Genomic DNA, 21,247 nt, shown 5'->3' on the forward strand with positions numbered 1-21,247 from the left:
TCTGTCACAAAAGACCTTTAATGGTCTCCTATTTATGGTTCTCTTGTTCATTTGTCCTGTTAGAGTTGAATAAACTGTAATAACTTATCTGACATAATAAGGAATGCCACAGTACAACAGATAAACCTGGCAGGTGGCCCAGGAAAGAGGGTGTCACAAAATAATCACTTAACAGAAGGGCTACAGACCTGGAGACCTGTCCCAGCCACCTATCACTCCCTGCGTCCAGGATCCACAGTCACTGTGCCAGGCTGAATGCTGACTCCCATTGGGTAGGAAGAGGCAGGTCTCCCATAGCATCTGTGGCTAGACCTTAACACTGAGCAGAGATGCCCCGGAAAGATGGCACATCCCATACTCATTCCCCCAAGTGCTCTGCTGATCTGCAGTGCAGGCCATGACCACACCCCAAGTTTGTGCGGCTCCCATCTCTCATAGGACACTACCTATCATACCCCGCTCCATGACCTCTCCTTGCAGTAAGCTGTGAGGTGGGCAGAGTCTGGCACAAGCCCCATCTTACACATGGGGAAACTGAGGTCAGTGGGGTTCCCAAAGGCATACTCGGACTGAACACAGAACACTTTCTCCCATGCCACATGGTCTGCTGTGCCCTGAGCCTCGCATTTTCACCTAGAATGCCCTCAGTGGGGGGCCCAGGCAGGATTCTGTGTCAAGGGCTGGTCCAGGTCTCACCAATGTGCCACCCCTCAGTTAGCCTGGTGGGGGACCCGGCCAGAGGGGCAGGTTGGCAGAGACTGTGGGAGACTGTGGGTGGAGGACCAGCATCTCTTCAGGGATCTTCCTGTTGTCCACACACTAGCTTGTCCACAGATGTGGGAGTGGAAGCCTATTAGAATTGCTCAAGGGAAACTGGCTGCTTTAAAGGTCTCTGGAGGGACCATGTCCTCACGGAGGGACTTCTATCGTAACATCCCCCCTCAACATTTTTGTAAGAACCTGGATGTCCATCCATCTGGCTGTATGTAAAGAGGAACCTAAGTCTAGTTCCTCCTTCTCCCATCACGTGTCCCATAGGCCTGAATCAGGGAAGTGGGGTGCAGACACAAGTCCTGGGGTGGGGGCTGGGCCTATTTCCTTGCTCCACCATCCCCCACCCTGCATGGGCTGATATCAAGGTAAGACCAATCCTCACTGAGCACCAGGCCCCTGCCCAAATCAAACCCAGGCCAGAGCTTCAGGGTGGGTGAGCTACAAAACCGTCAAATGTGTACGTGTGTGTGTGCATGTGTGTGTAAGCAAGTGCTTGGGCCTGGGTCTGCAGCCCAAGTTCCAATACAAAGCCACTTTGTACTGGAATGCTAAAGCCATTCCAACATGAAAAGCAAGAAGAGAACCTGTGCTTGCTGGTTGAAGATCAAACCTCAGAACGGTGGTTTGAAGAAGCTTTTCTTCAAAAGTTTGAAGGTAGAACCTCAAGAGGCAAGACAGATAAAAGCAGAGTTGTCCTGGTGGAAGTGGGGATGGGGGAGAGCTGGAGACCTAGCCTTTGCCTCCACCCCCATCGTCCCACCTTAGCAGCCCCTGGCGAAGCTCTGTGAAACCCAGGGGTTCCACAGCACCTGGTTTGAAAACTGCTGCTTCAGAGTGTCTATGGGTCATGGGTCCTGGGGACCTGTGCTTTGATTTCCCTTTCAGAGTGAAGAGTTGGGAGAGAGTGCTAGGGGGGTGCTCCCCCTTCGATGGGCCTCTCATTGAAGCCACTGTGCAGGGACTCTGCAGGGGAGTGGACGAGGTGGGGACCCTGCCCCACAGGTAGGCCATTTCAGTCCTGGAGGGAGGACAGAAGCGATGGACCTGCGTGGATGAGGATGGCAAAATGCCATCAGACTGCTCAACGCAGGCTTGTGCGTGAGGGTCAGGAGAGTCTGTTTTGGTCCTTGTTGACTTTAAAAAGAGAAAAACATCAGAACAGACATAGGCCTGTGCCTGTGAGACCAAGATTGGGGCCAATGCCTTCCTCAGGGATGGCTGAATGTCCAGTCCCCAGTCACTGGTAGGAGAGGCTGCCTTTGTGGGGCGCTGGAACCATGGAGAACGAACGGGTCAGCTCTCAGGGGAACGGGCCTGGGTTGCCCCTGGGTCCAAATCCCTTCCAAGTATCACCAAGGAGCATTGGCGGCTGTGCCGATCCCGGAGGGGCCTTCTACTTCGAAGGGCAATTGCTAGTCTACCTCACCCGTGGGGTTCTTTGATGGAATAGTGGCTCAGCCCTCCCGGGGCCTGGAGGTGGGTGGTCTCCGTAATCTGGGATCAGAGCCATGGGGGGATGGGGGCAGCTAGCAGCAGCCAAGGAGCCCTGAATGCAATGGCCCCCATTCTTTCCCCTTAGAACTTTCACCTGACCAGGAGCTTCTTGGCCTCTGTGGAATCTGAAAGACGGGAGATGGGGGTGGCACCAGGGCTGGGAGGGTCCAGGATGCCCCCCAGCCCAATCACTGGCAATATCCATGGTGTGTCTCTCTGTCGTGATCTCTGGGACCACTTACTATCTGTGGGCAAGGCATTCCTAAGCAGTGTCCACATTTTCAAAGCCAAACGGACTGCATCTCCTCCTGGCTGACGTCTGCCTAAGTGAGAAGGGGGCAAGAGATGAAGACTGGCGGGAGGAGGACGCAGCCTGCAGTGATCTTCCTGTGTGACCCTGGGCTACTGCTTGAGCAGCCATCTGCAACTTACAGAGCTGACTTTCGTCTCATCTGGGCTTCAGATTCCTTGAGTCAGGTGGGGAAGAGATTACGGTCTCATTTTCTAGTTAGGGAAACTGAGCCCAAGAGGTTGAGTGACTTGCTCACTTAAGGCTACTCAGCTGGTTGGTGACAACTGGGCTGGAGACACTGTGCTTCCAGCCCAGCATGCTTTCCATGGCACCATGTGGGAACCAGCTTGTCAGCAACAAGCCGAGCAGCTGAAGCAACACCCCCGCAACCCAGTGTGCCCACCCTCGCCGCCTGTGCTTTGAGGCTGAGGCAGCCCATGGAGTCCGACCGAATAATTCAGCCCTTCTCTTCACGGGACTTCACCATTCTCATGGTTGGAAAGCTGAGGAAGCCCAGCTGGCCTCTGCCTGTAGGTTTTCACCCAGCGCCATGCTTCTCCCACCTGCCCAGACCGATCTCTCTAGGCCACCCACATGGGCCACTGGAAGGTACCAGCGCGGAGCTGTGGGGTCAGCCCAGAGCCAACACTGTGGACTGGTGCCTGGGGCCCGGTGGGGCTCCTTCACCCCCACTTTCACTCCAATTTCATTCCCCAATCTCACCTGGCTCCAGGCAGGCTGACTCCAGATGGAGAGGGGCCCTGCACAGGAGGACTGGGTCATGGTTGGGGGGCTGCCAGTGGGGTGGGGTCTGGAGCCAACCGGAAGCTTTGAAAGAAGATCTGGGTCTTTCTCTCAGGAAGAGGACCAAGGAAACACTGGCCTGTGCTGCACTGACTGGGGCAAGTGGGGCTGAACTCCAGGCTGTGCGCCCTTCTCAAAGCTGTGCCTTCTAACATGGACTGAACCCACCTGGAAGGGGCACGGTTTCTTCTTCACATCAAGGCACTATATGGACTAGCAGGAGCCAAGGAGCCCTGAATGCAATGGTCCCCATTCCTTCCCCCTAGAACTTTCACCTGACCAGGAGCTTCCTGGGGACAGGGGCTGCCCTTCTGCAGCCCTGGGCCCAAAGAGCAAAAGTCTAGATGGGGCTATGATACTTCCCGCGGCTGGAGAAATTTCAGTCAAACACTGGGATAAACCCAAAAGGGTGAGTGTGGTGTTGAGGTGAAGAAGCCAGGAACCAGGCTGACAAATCTTTTGTGTGCACAGGTGAGGGATGGAGGAAGAAGCTGGTCTGTAGGGGAGTGATCCCCCAAATCCTAAAGGGTCTCATACCAGCCTTAAATGTTCCAGAGGAAGACACTGGAGGGCATATGCTTGGCATGTGTTCCAGCCCTTCGTCAACTCTTCAGCTGTCCAATGAGGTGTGAACTGCCAGCAAGCTCTGGTAGGGGCTGGATGCCGGGGGCACCCACAGCTAGGACCCCAGAGCTGGCCAGGAAAGTATGGCTGCCACAAGCTGACTTGGGCCTGACATGGGGCAGTGCTCCCTAGAATTGCAGCTTCATGAGATTCAGAAGGGGAAGGGCTGGGGTGCAGTGCCAGGCTTGTGAACTAGGTACTCTCGCCATGGATAATGGTTACCCAGCCCACCCCAGGAGGGGCTGGACTGAAAAGGGTGGAGTACCCATAATATTTTGTTGTCTCCTTTTTCAGGCAAGTATGAGACAGAGATAAAAGGGAGCAGGGATGGAGGAGAGATCCACTTGCCCTGCTAAGCAATATATTTGCTTGGGTATAAGGTGAATCTTAGGGGGTCTGCCTCCACAGGGAGCTGTGAGGTACCCAAAGCCCTGTCATAGCAAATCCAAACTTGGTCTTCTAGAATACTCGAGCCCTATGGTCAAGGAGCTCACGCTAGCTATGGCTGCAGCTTGACATCAGATGACCCTCCAGCGGCCCAAGAAGGTCCTGGGAAGGGGTGGGTTAGGAGCTCTCCATGGCCCTGCTACCTCTGGGGCTCGGTGAATCACCTCTGGAGGCAGACAGACCAGAGTCAATGGTCTGGATCTGGCTCCACCCGTCATACCAGAAGCTCTAAGGTTTACAAGTTCTTGGAGGCCAGAGCTGGGAGGTCCCTTTGTGATCATCTGGTCAAACCCTTCGGTCTTCTAGGTGAAGAACTGAGGCCCAGAGAGAGAAAGGAACTTGCCTAAGGTCATACAGTAAGTGGGCATCAAAGGCCAGACAAGAACGAATACCTTTTATCACTTTCTACCTCATCATCTGCCTGCCCCATTGCCTAAAAATGCCCCGGGTCCCAATCACACCAACACCAGCCAATGGGTACTGGGCATCCATGACACTGGGAGCTACTGGGGGGTCATTAACTCCCCAAGGAAATGAAGGGTTCCTTGCTACCCAGCAGCCCCCTTCCTTTTAGGGGAGGGCATCTTGATGGGCCATGCCACCTCCTGGGGCAGGAGGCCCTTTGACTGTGGGCATGGCGGCCTCGAGCATGCTCTCCCAGCCTGCAGGGCCAGCCCAGCTCAGCCCTGGAGAACTGTGAGGGGAGGTAGTAGGGTAGCGTTGTCCCCAGCCCCATCTGGACCTCCAGCCTGACTTCTCGGGGGACCACTGATTGCTGTTAAGTCTGCAGAGGAGGGAATAGAGCAGATGCTCATCTTCTTGCCCCCAAACCCCATCTCTCAGGGTCACCCTTCAGGAACCTCCCCCCCCCCCCCAGGAGCTTGGGCTCACTATACAGCAGGTTGGCGCTTTGTGAAGACCCTGCCCTTCTCTCTCGGTGCATGTGTATAGAGAAGACACACACATTAGATACAAGGTAGCTAGGATGTTACATCCTGATAGGACTGAATCAGACTTGGGCTTGTTCCCACAGCTTGCCTTAGACTGGGTAACTGCTGGTAAGAATGTCAGTCCAGTGGCTTTTCTCTACTCCTGGGGTCTGTGAACCTTCACCAATGTCACTGTCAGACACAGAGGGACACAGGATGGGGACGGAGGGGCGGAAGGGGAGAGGTGTTTGGTGGGTCCGGACCGCAAAAACGTACTGAGAATCTATCCACAGGTGTGCCCCTCCCGGCCAGAAGAGGGTGGCCCTCAGTGCGGTGATCTTTTAGCTGCCAGAGCTATGCCAGCCACCTGGGGCCGCGGGCACCCTCTCATGTGTCTTGAGCCCTCTGCCCCACCCTCCCCGTTCTGCTCGCCATCCCGAGTCAAATCCCAAGGCCAGAGCCCAGATGGCCTTTCTGGGGGTCAGCAGGAAAAGAGAAGGGGCTGGAGGGGTGACCCGTAAGAGGGGTAAGAGGGAGAAGGTGATCCCTGGGGCCCTGTTGGCATGGCGATGTGGGGCCAACCCTGAGGCCAGAGGTTCACCACCGTGACCTGGAAGACCACTGGGTGCCCCCTGGTAGGAACCAGAAGAACAAGGGGGAGGGGAACGAGGGCAGGAAGAAGACAAATAAGCATCCTAGTGCATGAGCGTGGCCCTGGAGCTGCCCGGAGGGAGGGCCAGCCCCAGTCTATCTGTCGTTGAGCTGTGGCGAGCCAGTACCATCCTCCTCCTCCTCCTTGTCATCCTTCATGCCTTTCAGTCTCTGGCGGGCAAAGTCCTCAAACACGATGTCGTCATCGCTGGTGGGAAAGACAAGGAAAACGGGGTGTGTTTGCCAGGCAGGGAGAGCAGGCTGATCCAGAGGGTCAGATGGGACTCAGAGGCCGGCCCCTGGGGTTGACCATGGGCAGAAAGGCCTGCCAGGCTGGCACATCTAGATGCCCTTCGGTGACAGTGGGACTGGTCACATCCGGACTCCAGCTAGTTGTGGAAATACCAGAGGGATGCACGAGTTTGACTCTAATGCCTAAGGGCTGGAGAGTGACCCGGTTCTTGAGGATTTGGGGGTGGGGGAGATATCAAATAGGGATGGAGGTGCAGTGTAGCTGGGCTGGGGCCAGAAGAGGAACTCAGTCCTACTATGGGAGGCCAGCCCACCAGTAGTTTCACAGCATATTCTGAATCCCCCAGAACCGGCCCAAGAAACCCTAAGCACCCACCCAAAGAAGCGCCCTCAGGAAGCATTCCTGTTTCTGCACAGGACGGTGTGGGCTTGGCTTAGCGGAAGAGAAAACCATGAATGCCCTTTCTCCAGGGAGCTGTCAGCTCACTCTACCCTGAGGGATCTTGGAAAGGAGGGGGGTCTGGGGGCAGCAAATCTGAATAGCAGGGCAGAGGAAGGGTAGGTGGGGAGAGGGGGTGCCTGAGTGGGGTTTCAGGATGAAGGACTTCTAAGAACAGTGATTTCTGTTCTATCATATAACATGTACACTTAGGCCCACCCAAGTCCCCCGCCCCACAGAATTCAGCCAGCCCCATGAGGTATCCTCATGGGATGACTTGTGACTCCACATCCCAAATATCTCCTGGGGGACAAGGAAAGGGTGGATTTGGAGCTGGAAAGAGAAAGCTGCTTGGCTCTGGAGGTGGTTCATGAAGTCAGCCTAGGTCCTCCCCCTCTGGCCACTGTCCGGTGAGGCGATGGCCTTTGACTGTAGGGAAATCTCCATCAGTCCTCAGGAGTCAGAAGCAACAAGAGCCCCCAGAACCTTCCCCACCCCACAGCCTGATTCCACTGGCTGGGCGCGGGCAGGGCAAGAAAGCCCAGCCCAGGGCCCCGAACCAAACCAGCCCTGTGAGAGCCGAGCAGGCGCTGTGGATGGACGAACGGACTGACGGACGGACGTGCAAGGACGAGGGAGGAAGACAGACCCCACCAAGGCAGGAGGAAGAGGACCGGGCACGGAGGGTCCTTCAAGTCACATGCAGGCAAGCGGGTTGCTGAAGAGGCGAGCAGAGGCAGCTCTCAGCAACGGGTTAGACCAGCGGTTCCTCAGGAGTTAATAAGCATATATGCAAATGATCCCATCGCCCCGCCCTGCCCTGCCCCAGCCCCCCGCCCCCCAAACGTCTGCAGGCAGGGTTTGGCTTACTTTGTGTCAAGTTCTATGAGATTGGTATCTACTGGCGCCTCGTTCTCTGGAACTAAACACAGGGTGGGCGGACGCCCGTGGGTTAGTGGGGAGTGGGCATGGGGGCAGGTAGGCACAGGTCCCTACGCTAGGGCAACCAAACTAAGATGGGGAGGGCTAAGGAAGAAGGGAAGTGGGGAAGAAGGGTTGGTCCCTGATCTTGAACACACCCCCAAATCATCCTAAAGGCAGGAAGGAGAGTCCAGGGAGGGTCCAAGGAGGCCCCAGAGGCCCGTGGCAGCTCCAGAAGAACAGAATAAACTCTGGACCCTGCTCCTTTGGCATGTTTCCTGCATGACCTAGATTCTTTCCTTAAATACATGACTTTCATTTAGTGTTAAGACAACCATGATTATTTTGTTTTCACTCTCACATCTCTGAACCTGGGTATGTTTCATAATCAATGGCATTTCATAGTTTAATTGCGGGAACATCTTTCTTTCTTTGTGGCACAGACTATTGTGTTGTCTCTTTCAACTCAAACAGTCTTAGATTTAAGGAAACATGACCAATCTGGTATCACTTGGAAAAATCATTAAGATGTGTCCAGGGGCCATCGTATCTGTGCAGCCCTTTCCCCCATGCCTGGACGCAAGACAAGAGCTCCAAGCATGGCCAGTGAGTTCCCTCCACTCCCAGCCTCCCTCCCCATGGAGAAAGGAGTCAGACCTCTCTGCCTCTTGGGGGAGTCAGATGCAAATAGAGGAGTGTGGGCCTCACAAAAGATCCTGGGGTGCTGAGAAAAAAGAGCGACCCTGGGCTGAAGGCTAACCCAGAGTGAGATGGGGTGATGGGGAGAGACAGCAGCTGGTGGAGAACGGGGTCAACAACCTGGAAACTCCCACTCCAGTGACCCGCAGATCCTGCTTACCTTCACGATGTGGGGGTTCCTCTTTGGGCTTGGGGTGCATTAGGGTGAAGGGCAGTTCCACGGCCACGTCACTGAAACAAGACCCAGACCCAGTGAGCCTCAAGCTCAGTCTCAGGCTAGAAGACTCAATGCCCTATCAGTTTGAGGACTGGGGAGGGTTTTATGGTCAGAGGAGGTAGCTCTCAGTTGAGGCAGGGAATCTGGACTCAGGCCCCAGTTCTGCCACTCCCTGAACCTTACTCCCTCTAGGAGTTGAATTAGAAGACTTTTCTGCTACCTCCCAAGAGAAATGGAAACCTCCCTTTTCCTGATAAGGATCCCTGGATTCTCATGAGCTGAGAGGCTTGGGGTGGGAAAAGAATTGCCCAGGGCAGTCTGCACATTGGTTCCTGCGTGGCTCCAGAGGTGCCCCGGGACCTCGCAGGCTTCAAACCACCACAGCCAGCCCAGCCTTCCCTAACACTGCCCTTCCAGGCTTCCTTCCTGCCCTTTCCCCCTCCCCCCTACTCAGTCCCACCTCCCAACATCCCCATGAGGCTCTTGTAAAAGTGCTCCAGGGGCCCTAGCCCCCTGCCATCTGGATGATGCACTGCTGAGGTCATTTTAATCAAATTCAAGTTGTATGGGGGCAGGCCCCAGGGCTATCAACATTGTGCTTAGAGCCTTCCTTGAAGCCCTGTAGGGATGGAGGGTCTGGGTGGTGGGGAAGAACAGGGGAGGTGCTGACACAGGCCAGTGCTTCTGACCAGGACTTCCCTCCCCTTGGCCCTGATGAGCAAAATAATAACAAGAGCAGACATGGTGCTGACTCCATGCTAAGGACTATTCTAGAGTAGCTTGTTTAATCTCCACAACAATCCCATTATTATACCATATGTACAGACTAGGAAACTGAGGCACAAGGGGGAAATATACATTACACAAGGCCACACAACTATTAATGGGATGTGAGAGACAGGATTCTTTTTTTTTTTTTTTTTGGAAGTGAGAGATAGGATTCTGACTCCATAATTCACATCCTCAACCACTGAGTGACAACAGCTCTGAATTGAAGAGGTGATTCCTACTCATCGTCTGCTCTCCACTCCTAGAGAAGCAGCCACGAAAGCTCCTCCTCTCAGCTTGGGGTGAAGCCCTGCCAACTGTGAGCACCTCATCTTACAGACTTGCTGCCCCGGGCCCAGGTGGCAGGGGGGAAGGGAGAGGAGAACAGAGCAGGCAGGGACAGAGGCTATGCAACCAGAAAGGTCTGTTGCCAGGCCCAGCACTGTCTGGGGGGACACTTTTACATCCTCAGGTCTCACTGAGCTCATCTGGAAAATGGGGATAACAATACTTAACTTCTAGGAGATGATGTAGGTAAAAGGTTTGATTGAACTGTGAAACTTGCACCTGCCAGAATCAATCTTTACTTCCCCTCAATGGGGACATGGGGGATTCATAGGTTATCGAAACAATTTGGCTTTTTTTTTTTTTGCTTTTTGCTTGCAAAGGGGATTGCTTTTCCAGGTTCACTTGGAAGAGTAAACTAACAGAAGGGAAGAATGAGTTTGCCAACCTTTGTGAAAGCCATACAGCATATGGATGGAAGAATCTGGACATTAACCTTCCAGCAGGCCATGAGTGATCAAGGGCAGGGGGTAGGTCTGATTCTTCCCTGGGACCTCAGCATTGCAGCACAAGGCTGGGCACAAATCTGGATTCCAGAAATCTTTACTGAATTATATTGAACTGAACTCAATTGAATTAATTTCACCTCTCCAAATAGCCTGATTTCCCGGGATGAACACTACTGCCACCTTGTGACAGGAGGAGGCAAAACCACTGCCCGTGCCTGTTTTGGAAGGTGCATGGATCCAGCTGGCTACAAGGGACCTTGTGTACAAGAGCAGATCTCCGCAGGACCTCTCCCTAGCAACATATGGCCAGCAGTTAATTCTCATTACTGTACAAGTCTGGAAGCCATGAAGCCTGCATTTCTCCAAAACAGCAGACTTTGGGGTTGGGGGGGGCGCTATTCCCCCAGATCCAGGAAGCTGACTTTGTTGTCTGCAAAGGTTCCTGTCACTTGGGTGGAACAGAAGAACAGGGCAAGGTTTTTTAAAGGAGAAACTGCATCTCCCTAGTCCCTCTGGAGAGGATTCTAGTCCCAGCACATATATGCCTGAGCCTGGCCATCGAAAGTGACTGCTAAGACTTCCAACCCAGTGCCCTACAATTCTAGACGGTCAGCCCAGTGGTCTCTGGACCTTTCGGGAAGGTGGGTGGATCCGGTTGAAGGGAGGGGCTTTACCTGGATGCAAGGTCTCCCAACAGGCTGGGTGGGTCAGAGGAGGCGGGAGAGATGGTCAGGAGAGAGTTCAGAGAGGAAGAAAACAGAAAGCATGTTCATTTACCACCTCGCTGCCTGCAGGGGTAGGACAGACCCTGAGACGAGCTCCCACCCACCTCTGTGTGGCTGTGACCTCTCATTCAGAGATACAGAAAAATGGCATTAGCCTTGCCTGGGGGACTGAAATCCAGGCCCAGTTCAGCCAAACCCCCTCGCGGAGACCTCGCTGAGCCCCCAGGATCCTCCTCTGCAAAGGAGACATGACAGCTGAGCCCTGTGTGGCCTGCACTGGGGAGGCCTCTCTGATGGCAAGAGAAATCAGTTTGGGATTCACCGAGGATTCCTCAAGGAAGAGTTCGAGGCAGACTGTGGGTCCTGCAGAGTCACAGGACACGGGATTTGGGATTTGCAAGTCTGAGATGTCCTATAATACGCAGTCAGTATTGGATACTACCACCTACGTAGGGCATTGTTCTAATGTCTAATGCTATTAGCTTGCAAATCTTTTCATAGAAATCTATGAGTCAGACAAAAAGCCCTGTGACAAATTAGAAATCCAAATTCTAGGTTTATGACAACATGCAGGCCCCATCTGTGGGGAAAAGCTGTTCTGAGCCCCCACCTTTGGAGGTGGGGCACAGACTATGCTCCATGGAGGGAATATGTCTGGTCCACTGCAGTGACCCCAGCACCCAGCCGATGACCTGAGGTTAGGGGAGGAGATTTCAGGAAATGTTTGGAGAACGGTTTGGGCCTCTGCTTCCCCATCTGTAAAGTGGGAAAATTCAGAACACCCCTAATCCAGCTCTGCGATTCTGAGCCCCTTTTAGCCATTTCCTCAGCAGATCAGCATGGGCATGATGAGGGGACAGAACCCTCTGGAGACCCCACAGCATAGATTCTGAGGAAGCTTCCCCCTCGCAACAACCCCATGTGCCCAGACAGGGATAGGGAAGACGAGAAGGGGTGGAAGGAGAGAGAGACATGGAAAGGTCAGGGGAGGGATCAAAAGCCTCTGAAGTGGGCAAGGGAAAGAGGGCAGAGGAGGAGGAAAAGGAACACGAAGGAGGAAGAGAAGGAATGGGAAGTCCTCAAGCTTGGTTTACCCTCTTGGTGGATGCAGCTAAAAAGGTCCAGCAAACAGGCAGAATGGGGCAGTGGGCTGCAGGTGGTCTGGGACACCCCCTTCTGCACTTTGGAGTCTTGGGCTGGGCTAGAACACTCACCCGCCCCGAGATACCACCAGCTTCACTTTCACTTTGTAGGAAACAATGATGCCCAGGATCTCCCGGTTGGCTCCTTCCCTCAACCTGCAAGGTGACATAGGGAAACAGGTTCACGGACGATCGCTGGGTGGAAGAGACACGGCAGGGGTGGGGTGCAGTGGGGGCAGTGGCCATCCGTCCCTCTCCTGGGCCACTCAGCCACCATGTACAAACGGAGCCCAGGATATGAGAATGGGAAGCTTTGCCCTGAGTGGGTGGGAACCTGGAGCCCTGGGTCCCCTATCTGGCCGTGAAATTCACTTGCCGGGCACACCTGATAAGCCCCTTTCTTCCCTGGGCCTGAGTCCCAGCAGCTTGGGGAGGGGTGCGCTCTTTCTGCCCTTGGATGGATGGATGCTACCTCTCCCACTACTCAGCAACCCGTGGGGCACAAAGGACTGGACAGGGAGATCAGAGAGGGAGAGGACGGTTGGCAAGGCAGGGGAGGAGGTATTGGGGAAGACCCTGCAGGAGGCGGCCCCTCAACCAAGTCTTGAAGACAGGTAGGATTTGACCAGGCTGGAAGAAGAGGGCAAAGGCTCAGAGGCTGGAAGAAGAGGGCAAAGGCTCAGAGGCGAGCGGCTAGCGTGCCTGTGAACAACCGTGTGGCTGGAGCACAGGGCCCACGTTGGGAGTCAGGGGCAGGGGTGCTGCAGAGGCAGGCCAAAGCCCCACCGAAGGGCCAGACCTCAGCAGGTAGGGTGAGACCAGTTCCCCACACCCCAGGTCTCCATGAGGGCAGGGCAGCCTCTGAGTCAGTGATGACCACGAGGCAGGAGTGATCATATGGCCCAGGGATCCCTTTAAGGGGCACACCAACATCTGGTTTAGCCCAGCTCACTGTCCACATCTCCCCAGACTCCCCATCCACCTCCTGATTCATCCTTTCCCGCCGAAGCCCCTCCTTTCCTTCCAGCCTTGCTCTGCCTCAGGGACACACCCCATCTGACTCAAGACACTAGGTCAGGAGCTGCTGCCTCCTGCAGGAAGCCTCTCCGGGTTGCTCTCCCCTGGGCAAGCCAGCAGAGCCCAGCACTGACAGAGGGAGCTGGGTCTAGGTGCTGATCTGGCTCTCTGGGTCAGCCCTGGATAGCGGTAAGAGTAAGGGGACAGTTCCCCTACAGTTCAAGCTCCTGAGGACAGGCCAGGGACCATGCTTGCAGAGAGGGTGACCACCACATGGACTGGCACTGGTGGGAAAGGTGGGTGTGGACACCCCGGGGGGGCAAGGAGGAGGGCGGGTGGGTCCTCACAGGGTGCTGGAGGCCAGGTTTGTGTCTTCATGCTTGAGCTTCCCGTCCAGGGCAAGGCCCCGCTTCTCTCGGTTGTTGGCCAGGAAGGGCGTGAGTGTGTAAACCTTGCAGAAGGTTGAACTGGGGGCCACGGTGTCACTGGGAAGAAGGGAGACGGGTGTGGAAACATGCCCCAGAGGCAACCTCCCAGCCGTCACCCCCAGGCCAGCCAGAACAGTTCAGAGACCACAGAGTAACATTGAAAACACGTTTGTAACTTTCCAAAATACTGAGTGCTATTAGATGTCCATAAACATGTATACATGAATAATTACACCAAATGCACTTGCCTCCCAAAAGGAGGCAGGGCCAGGAAACAACAACAACAACAACAACAACAGATGTGTCTTCTAACGGGAGCATCTACTTCCTTTATGTGAGAAAAGATGTTTCATTTGAGATCTCTTCTCTTGCCTTAGCTGCTAACAAACTCGAGACAAAAATTCCATGCTCAACCACAGTAGCTACCCTCAAACCTAGATTTTTTAAATATAATTACTCTCTACCTTTGCACATACAACGCCTTTTACCCAATGAGCTGGATTATTCTTTTATCAAACAAGAAAAGCTATGTACCTAGTGCCTTTCCCTCTTTGCCTAGGCTGCCAGGAAGCTCAGAGCAAAATCTGCTCTTTAATCTAGGTTTCTGGCACAGTGTAATTACGACCCCGGTCCCCTTCGATTCATTAGCTCTCATTCTGTCATTCTAGTTTGAGTGGGTCTTTCCCTTGACTGTAGCATGCATTTTCTTGTATCTAAAGCAAGTGGATGTTTTCTAAAAGGCTGTTTGGGATCATCTACGGTAAGTGGCCAGGAAGTCCGAGGCCCAGCCCTCTGCCAGGAGGAAAAGAACCATGTGCATCTGTAACTGCAGCCAGGGCTTCTCTTTTCCCCACCCAGTCCCACACATCCACGGCTGGGCTTGCGCTCACTTACTCGGCCTCTTCCATGGCCACAGGGCACTTGTACTGGGCTGTGTTAAAAAGGCAGATGTCCGCATACTGACGCACTGGGAGGAAGAGGGAGACAAGGTGGTGTGAGCCTTGGGCTCCCACTCCCAGGCATCCCAGGCTCCCTCAAGTTGGGGATGTTCAGCCCCGGGAATGGCCAGAGTGCTCTGGGGGATTCTTCAAGAGACCACCCCCGTCTGCCACTCAAAGGATAGCCCAAACACACCCATTCCCTTCCATCACCAAAACTCTCCCTTAGGGACAGCTTTGCCCAGAACCCCCAAAGAACCTAAGAGTAGGCGGCTTGCGCAGTAAACTCATTACCTGACCAATGAGCAGCCTGTGTTACTAGCCTCAAAAGACTTCCCTTTTGGCTAAGAGGAGGCCCCGGGGCTTCCCTGCAGGCCAGTAGTTATCCACAAGGCTGTTAACAAGGGGAGAGCCTTCAGCTACCCCCAACCCTTGGCAGGATTCCTTCTTGCCCGTCCCCTGGGTTGGCCCTCTGCCCAGGGTACCCGAGATCTTGATCTTCTTCACTGTCTTGTTGGTGTTGTTGGTGACGTGGACATTAACGCTGATGGGTTCTCCGTGGTAATAGATCTGGGAGGCAGAAGAAGGGAGAAGGGTTGGACCGGAGGGTACTAAGGCTCTAGAGAGAGGGAGGGAGAAGAGGCCCCACACCCATCTCCTGGAGTTCCCCAGACTTTGACCACTCTGACATTGGCCTCAAGTTCCTCAGCCACTTCCCACTGATGCTAAGGCACTGGGCACATTAGACCAGTGCCTTGGTGGGATTTTGAAATATAACTGAATTAGAAGGTGATATTCCTGGGCTCCAGTCCTGACCTGGTCACCAGAAATAATGACAACAATAGTAATAACAATGATGAAGAGGATGAGAGTAGCGTGAGCTTGGACAGGTTACCTAAGCCTCGGTCTCCCCCTCTGTTCAATGAAGGACTTGGACTAGGTGGTGTATCGAGTCCCTACTGGCTCTGGATGCCAGAATTCTAGACTCAAGAGGGTCTGGAAGAAGCAGGAGAAAGGGGGGGAAGGGCTGTCCGGCTCACTGAGGGAACAGGCTCCGAATCCTCTTGCCGCCGGCACTTACCCTCAGCTGTCCCCAGAGACAGAGGCATGCCCACACTTCAAAGGGGGCCAGGGGTGCGGGAAGATAGCCAGGACCCACGTCCCTTCAGGAAGTACACTGACTCCTAAGTCGATCGCATCCTTCAGGCTCATGCCCCACTTTGCCACTCCTTTTGGCCCCCAAGGCTTCCCAAATCCCTCAAGGGAGGTCTCAGATTCCCTGAACCCTATGGTCTTAGGACTGGGGGCAGAAGCTCCTACCCCAGGAGTCCTAGTGACTATAAGAGAGCTGGCAGGGAGGTCCCAGCCCCCAGAGAGCAGCCCCCACCCCCTGCCAAGTCCAAGCCTCCTACCTCCTTATCCAGGGAAGCCTCTAGATGCAAGGGCTTGTCCGACATGAGGAACTGCCTGGTGGTCTCAGCTGTGGGCTGGGGGCCAGGCCTCTCCGGGGCATACTGAACCTTCCTGATAACCAGGCGCACGGAATTCCTAATGGAGATGGGCAGAGCAAAAGATAGCCAGAGTCACCTGTCTCCATCCCCTTCCTTTGTAATCCTCCCTTTCCTGCTCAGGAGACAGCCATGGCTCTCCGTGGCCTTCAAATCCAGTCTAAACTGTAGAGGTGGACACAGGGGCCTTGTCACCACCTGGCCCCACCCCATCCTCTCCTGTTGTGTCTGCAGCCACCCCCACTTCCTCACTGTCACCTTGATGGTCTATCTAGTCCCGTCTCTGCAGCTTCGCTTGCACTGGGCCCTCGCCTGCAATACCCTCTTCCCACTTTGGCCCTCACTTGCTTCCTTCTTCAAGGCCCAGCTAAATACCTCCTCTTCCAGGAAACCTTCCTGGATCAGCTCACTTGATCTTCTCCTGGTCTGAACTCCCACCCCATCAGAGCCAAACTCCCCCATGGCAGTTCTTCACTGGGTCTGTGTCTTGGCAGCCAGCAGGATGGCAAGAAAGAGACTATGTTTCACTGCCTGCATCCCTTAGGTCACTTAATAGTGGTAAGCTCCTTAAGGAGAGAAAGTTTTATCTACATTGTTCACTGCTGTGTTCTCACCACCTATGACAGTGCCTGCCATATAACAAATGCCTTCCAAATATCTATTCGACCAAAAGATGCGGAGGGGCCCTGTGAAGAAGTGGGGGCTCAGAGAGGTGACGGGGTTCAGTGAGGGGGCTCATTCAGGGGGATGCAGGTCAGTGAAGAGGACAGAGACCCAGTGAATAGATGGGAGGCCAAGAGATGAGATGGGGCTCAATGAAGGTGACAGGGGCTCAGGGAGGAAACGAGGACACAAGATTGGGAGAGGATGGGACCCGGCAAGGCAGTGTCTGTGGCATGCTGGGTGTCCCGGCATCCCTGTTCCACTCCCTGGAACCGGACAGCCAGGCTTAAGGCCTCAGTTCTCCCCTTACTAACTATATGCCCTTGAGTAAATTCACCTCTGGGTCTCAGTCTCCTCATCTGTAAAACGGTAACAATAGTAACACCTCCCTCCCAGGGTTGCTAAGAGGATTAAATTAGCTCGTACATGTTCATCACTCTGAACAGTGTCTGTTCCTTAATAGGGCCTTGATAAATGATAGTTGCTGTATCATTATTAGTAGTAACTTTGGTGTAGACTTAAAATGTTCCACTGGGGTGGGGTGAAGGCGGTGGCCCTCAGTGTTGTTTCTCTTCCTTGCTTTGGTCAGGCCTCCTTCAAAAGCCCCCAACCCCCCCACCCTTCTTTCCCCTGGTCTCAGGTCTTAAGAAGAAAAGGAAGACAGAAAAGCAAGGGAGGGTCCTATCTCCCCACACCCTAGAGTTGGCCCTGCTGGAGATGGAGATGCCCGCAATACACGCGTCAGCCACCAGGTGGCAAACTCAGCTCACTCCCTAAGAAGTTGCAGCGCCCTCCCTCAGCCAGCCTCCGGGAGGATTGCGGCCTGGGGACGCAGGGTGCATCAGAGCTGGGGGCGCTGAGGCCAGCCTCGCCAGGGGGAAGGGCAGGGCTTGCCTTGAGGAGGAGCAGGCGTGAGAGCAGGGCTGGGCAGTCCATCTCAGAAGTCAGGGCCAGCTGTTTCTGGCTGCTAACCTGGCCTGTCTGCCCAGGGCTCTCTGCCTCTCCAGGAGAACGAAACCTTCTTGGACATGTGGGCTGACCCTCCCCCTGTCTCTCCCCAGGGAGGGGGGGCTTCGCTGACTCCACTTCCCTCCCTTGCTGAGAAGCTTCCACTGATCCCATCACCACTCCTGCCTCCAGCCAGCCCCAACCACCACCTGCTGCTAATGGCCTCCCAGGAGGAGAAAGGGGAGGTGGGGAGTCCAGGATGGCTGGGAAAAATCTTGCTCACTGTTAAAAACGATCTGAATTTTGTTTCTTTCCAAAATAAAACGACATGCAGTCTGGCGGGGCAAGCCTAGAGGCAGGGAGATGGAGGAGGCAGGTACGGCCACGTAAAGGGAGAAACGCTGAGGCCCGAGCCGGGGCCATTGAGCCACCTGCCCCAGGAAACCCTCCAAAACCCCTCCATGACTGGCCAGCCTTCCAGAGTGCCCTTCTTGGAGTTCCTGAGGCTGGAATGTGCGGCCCCTCCTCGCACACTTCCAGGTATTGTTACTTATCTCTTCTTCAGACTTCGCTGGCCCTGTCTCCCTCCCTCGGCCGGCAGGCAGCCCACACACCCAGCGGAAGCTGCGCCCTCCTCACCGCTTGTGGATCTTCTCCTCCAGGTTCTCGGCACAGAAGGCTTTGACTTCATAGTCCACACCACAGGCCTGAGGGGAAGGGGCTGCTGACCACAGGGTCCTGGAGAGGGCGGGGTCCCCACAGCACAGCCATCCCACCCTCTCATTTTACAAACGAGGACGCTGGATAGGAACACCAAACTCCCAAACCCGCCCCTCGCCCCCACCCCCCACCTGACTCAGGACCCAGTGCTCAGCCCCAGTGCTGTGCTGCCTCTGGGGGTGGCTGCCTCCCCAACCTGACCTTCCCACAGAGCTCTCCCAGCTCCCCCAACGCTGGATGGGCTGAACTGCCTGAACTGGGCTCCACCCTCTGGACCCCTGCCTGGTCTGGCCGGCTGTCCTCATGGAGGCAGCCACACGGAAATAACAACGGATGCCTCCGCAACCCTGTTTGGGGGGCACGTACTGTGTGTAGACCCTACAGTGCTTCAGTGTCTCAGTCCACCCTCTCAACCACACGAGGCGGCTCATCCTATTGTCCCCATTTTGCAGATGAGGAAACGGGGGCTCAGATCTGGGGGCTGTGACACTAGGGGTGTCACTTTTCTCAGAACCTCAGTTTCCTCACTTGTGAAACCACAATGAGTGCACCCCCATGCAAGGCTGTGAGGCCAGGTAGTAGTCCAGAGAACATTTTGGTTTCGCTGCAGCCAACAAGCAGCCCAGGAGAGACTGCACATAAGTGAATGCTGGAGGGGGGCGGTGAGGATGACACCCTCTGGGCTGCCCTGTATGAACAGAGACTGCTTGGGGCGCCTGGGTGGCTCAGTTGGTTGAGCATCTGCTTTCAGCTTAGGCTATGATCCCAGGGTCCTGGGATTGAGCCCCGTGTGTCGAGCCCCGTGTGTCGGGCTCCCTGCTCAGCAGGGAGTCTGCTTCTCCCTCTCCCTCTGCTTTTGTTCTCTCTCACACTCTCTCTCGTGCATGCGCTCTCTAATAAATAAATAAAATCTTTAAAAAAAAAAAAAGAAAGAAAGAAAGAAAAGAGACTGCTTATCTGGGGCGGTATTGAAGTGGCCTAGACACAAGGAGGCTTCCACACAGAGGGTTCCGGCAGCTCTCAGAGAGAAAGCCAGGGCCCTAGGGATACAAATGTCCTATACCCAGAGAGATGCTCCCAGAGAGGTGACCCACCTTCCCTGTGTCTTCAGGCCCCGGCTGCAATGTCACAGAGCACGGGAGGTTCGGAGGGATCTGTTAAGAGTACAGACAGAATAGGTCTCCTGTCACATTGATCCCTGACCTCCCCATATTGCCCACCCACCACCCCCACACACGTTCTTCAGACCAGGGGCCCCTTAGCAACAGGCCATGTCTCTTCTATCAGACCTGGGGCTCCAGAGGACAGACCATGTCTCCCCCATCAGACCACGCCAAGGATGCCCCACATTGGGCCAGAAGCCCCTCCAGCAAAGCCAAGGATGTCAGTGCTTTTCTTTGTCTAAAGGGTTGTGCCTGGCTTGTGGTAGACAGAACAAGAGGCCCCCCCCCGCCAAAAGATGCCCACATCCGAATCCCCAGAACCTGTGCCTGTTAGCTTACATGGCAAAGGGGACTTTAGAGGTGTGATTAAGTCAAGGATCTTGAGATGGGGAGAGTATCTGGGATTATCCGGGTGTGCCCGACGTAACCACAAGGGACCTTAGCAGGGAAAGCAAGAAGCAGAAGAGTCCGCGTCAGAGTGGTGGGCTGGGAGAGAGACTGGCTGGCCGCTGTGGACTTGGAAGATAGAGGGGTAGGCGACCAGCCAAGGAACAGGAGTGGTCTCTAGAAGCTGGAAAGGGCAGGGCCTAGAGCCTCCAGAACAAATACAGTCCTGCGGACGTCTTGATTTTAGCCCAGTGCGACCTGTGTTTGATTTCTAACCTCTGAAACTGTAAGATCATCCATGTGTGTTTTCACGCTCCTGTTTCATTCCCACCAGGTTGGCAGTGGCTTGTTAGAGTAGTCATAGGAAAGCGATACATCTACTCTGGACAGGATGACTCTATCCTCTCTCTTTCTCTAGCTTCCCAGAAAGCCAGCGGATTTCACTGAATTACAGAATCAGAGTCTGAGAAACAGGAAATTTTAAAATCCAGCATCTGGGAGCCTTTCCATTTGGGAAAGTGGCAGAGCAGGGAAATCACTACGTGCCACCCCTTGTTTATGAGGTGGGCTGGAGCCGGGCTGGAGAAGCCAGGCCTGTGGGCAGCTGGTCTGAGGGAGGAGACAGTCCCGTAAGGACTCCGGGGCAAGACAGGGCTCCTTCTTTCTCTGCAGCCTCTCCCCAGCCTGCTCTCTCCCACCGATGAGCTGGACTCCGGAGCGTCCAAGGAGGAGCTCAGAGGTGAGGTGCAACCCTGCAGTGGCCGGAGAAGAGACACTGACCAGGCAGGATCAGTGACCGTGCCCCAGGTCCCAGGGTACACTGAGAAACTGAGTGCTGCCCCCATGTGCCTGCCCACAGGGCTTCCCACGGCGGGCGCGGCCGGCCGTCCCTAACCTCAAAGGTGAAAGGATAGGCGTGCTCGCCCAGCTTCTTGATGAGGCGCTCCTGCAGCCGCGTCAGGGCCTTCTTGTCCTCAGGGGCCGGCGGGAAGGACTGCACGTTGGCCACAAACAGGTCCTTGCGGAAGGTCAGGCCCAGGACGTCCAGGTCCTCCCGGCCATAGCGGAAGGCGCAGGTCAGTGTCACATAGACTGTGGGAACAGGGGGCGCTGAGGATGGGCCCAGGAGGGCAGCGAACAAGCCCCCCCCAGAGCACCAGCTGAGCCCTGGGATTAGCTCAACTGGAGCTCCCAGGTCTGTCCCAAAGCTGCTGCAGGGAGGACTGTGCTGCCCTGGGGATGGGGGGACTGGGTCCCTGGGAGAGCCACTCAGGCCTGGCCTCGGGGTGGGGGAGATGGGAGCTGACGGCTGGGTGAGTTCTGTCCTTCCCCACCCTGACCCCCCCCCCGCCCCGGCTCTGGCCAGTGGACTGTGCAGGAGCACAGGAGACGTCTGACAGGGTTGGTGAGGGCTGGGGTAGGCTTACAGGATTGGAGGGGAATGGGGGTGGGACTGGGAAAGGGATGTGGCTGGAGAGAGCAGAGGGAGGGGGACATAAGTGC

The 21,247-nt window shown here is 55.1% G+C and overlaps 1 protein-coding gene and 1 long non-coding RNA gene across 2 annotated transcripts in view; both read right to left on the reverse strand.

Annotated features, from left to right (window-relative positions):
• LOC123326182 lies at nucleotides 1–4,741 on the reverse strand. Its single transcript, XR_006540926.1, has 2 exons — nucleotides 3,640–4,741; nucleotides 1–2,362 (listed from the first exon to the last, which is right to left on the reverse strand). It is a non-coding gene; the product is annotated as an uncharacterized LOC123326182 (long non-coding RNA).
• A 1,272-nt stretch (nucleotides 4,742–6,013) lies between these two features.
• ARRB1 (arrestin beta 1) overlaps nucleotides 6,014–21,247 on the reverse strand; it is a 68,746-nt gene continuing 53,512 nt past the window's right edge. The window contains exons 5-16 of the mRNA XM_021704613.1: nucleotides 20,640–20,836; nucleotides 19,289–19,348; nucleotides 18,114–18,181; nucleotides 15,768–15,903; nucleotides 14,841–14,925; nucleotides 14,312–14,384; nucleotides 13,337–13,474; nucleotides 12,045–12,128; nucleotides 10,780–10,803; nucleotides 8,487–8,557; nucleotides 7,577–7,628; nucleotides 6,014–6,223 (exon numbers count right to left, since the gene is read on the reverse strand). Of these exons, the coding sequence (XP_021560288.1) occupies nucleotides 6,112–6,223; nucleotides 7,577–7,628; nucleotides 8,487–8,557; nucleotides 10,780–10,803; nucleotides 12,045–12,128; nucleotides 13,337–13,474; nucleotides 14,312–14,384; nucleotides 14,841–14,925; nucleotides 15,768–15,903; nucleotides 18,114–18,181; nucleotides 19,289–19,348; nucleotides 20,640–20,836 (1,100 nt within the window). The 3' untranslated portion in view covers nucleotides 6,014–6,111. The remainder of the gene's footprint in view (nucleotides 6,224–7,576; nucleotides 7,629–8,486; nucleotides 8,558–10,779; nucleotides 10,804–12,044; nucleotides 12,129–13,336; nucleotides 13,475–14,311; nucleotides 14,385–14,840; nucleotides 14,926–15,767; nucleotides 15,904–18,113; nucleotides 18,182–19,288; nucleotides 19,349–20,639; nucleotides 20,837–21,247) is intronic.

Source organism: Neomonachus schauinslandi, chromosome 11 (assembly GCF_002201575.2).
Source record: "Neomonachus schauinslandi chromosome 11, ASM220157v2, whole genome shotgun sequence".
In the NCBI taxonomy this organism is placed as follows: Eukaryota; Metazoa; Chordata; class Mammalia; order Carnivora; family Phocidae; genus Neomonachus; species Neomonachus schauinslandi.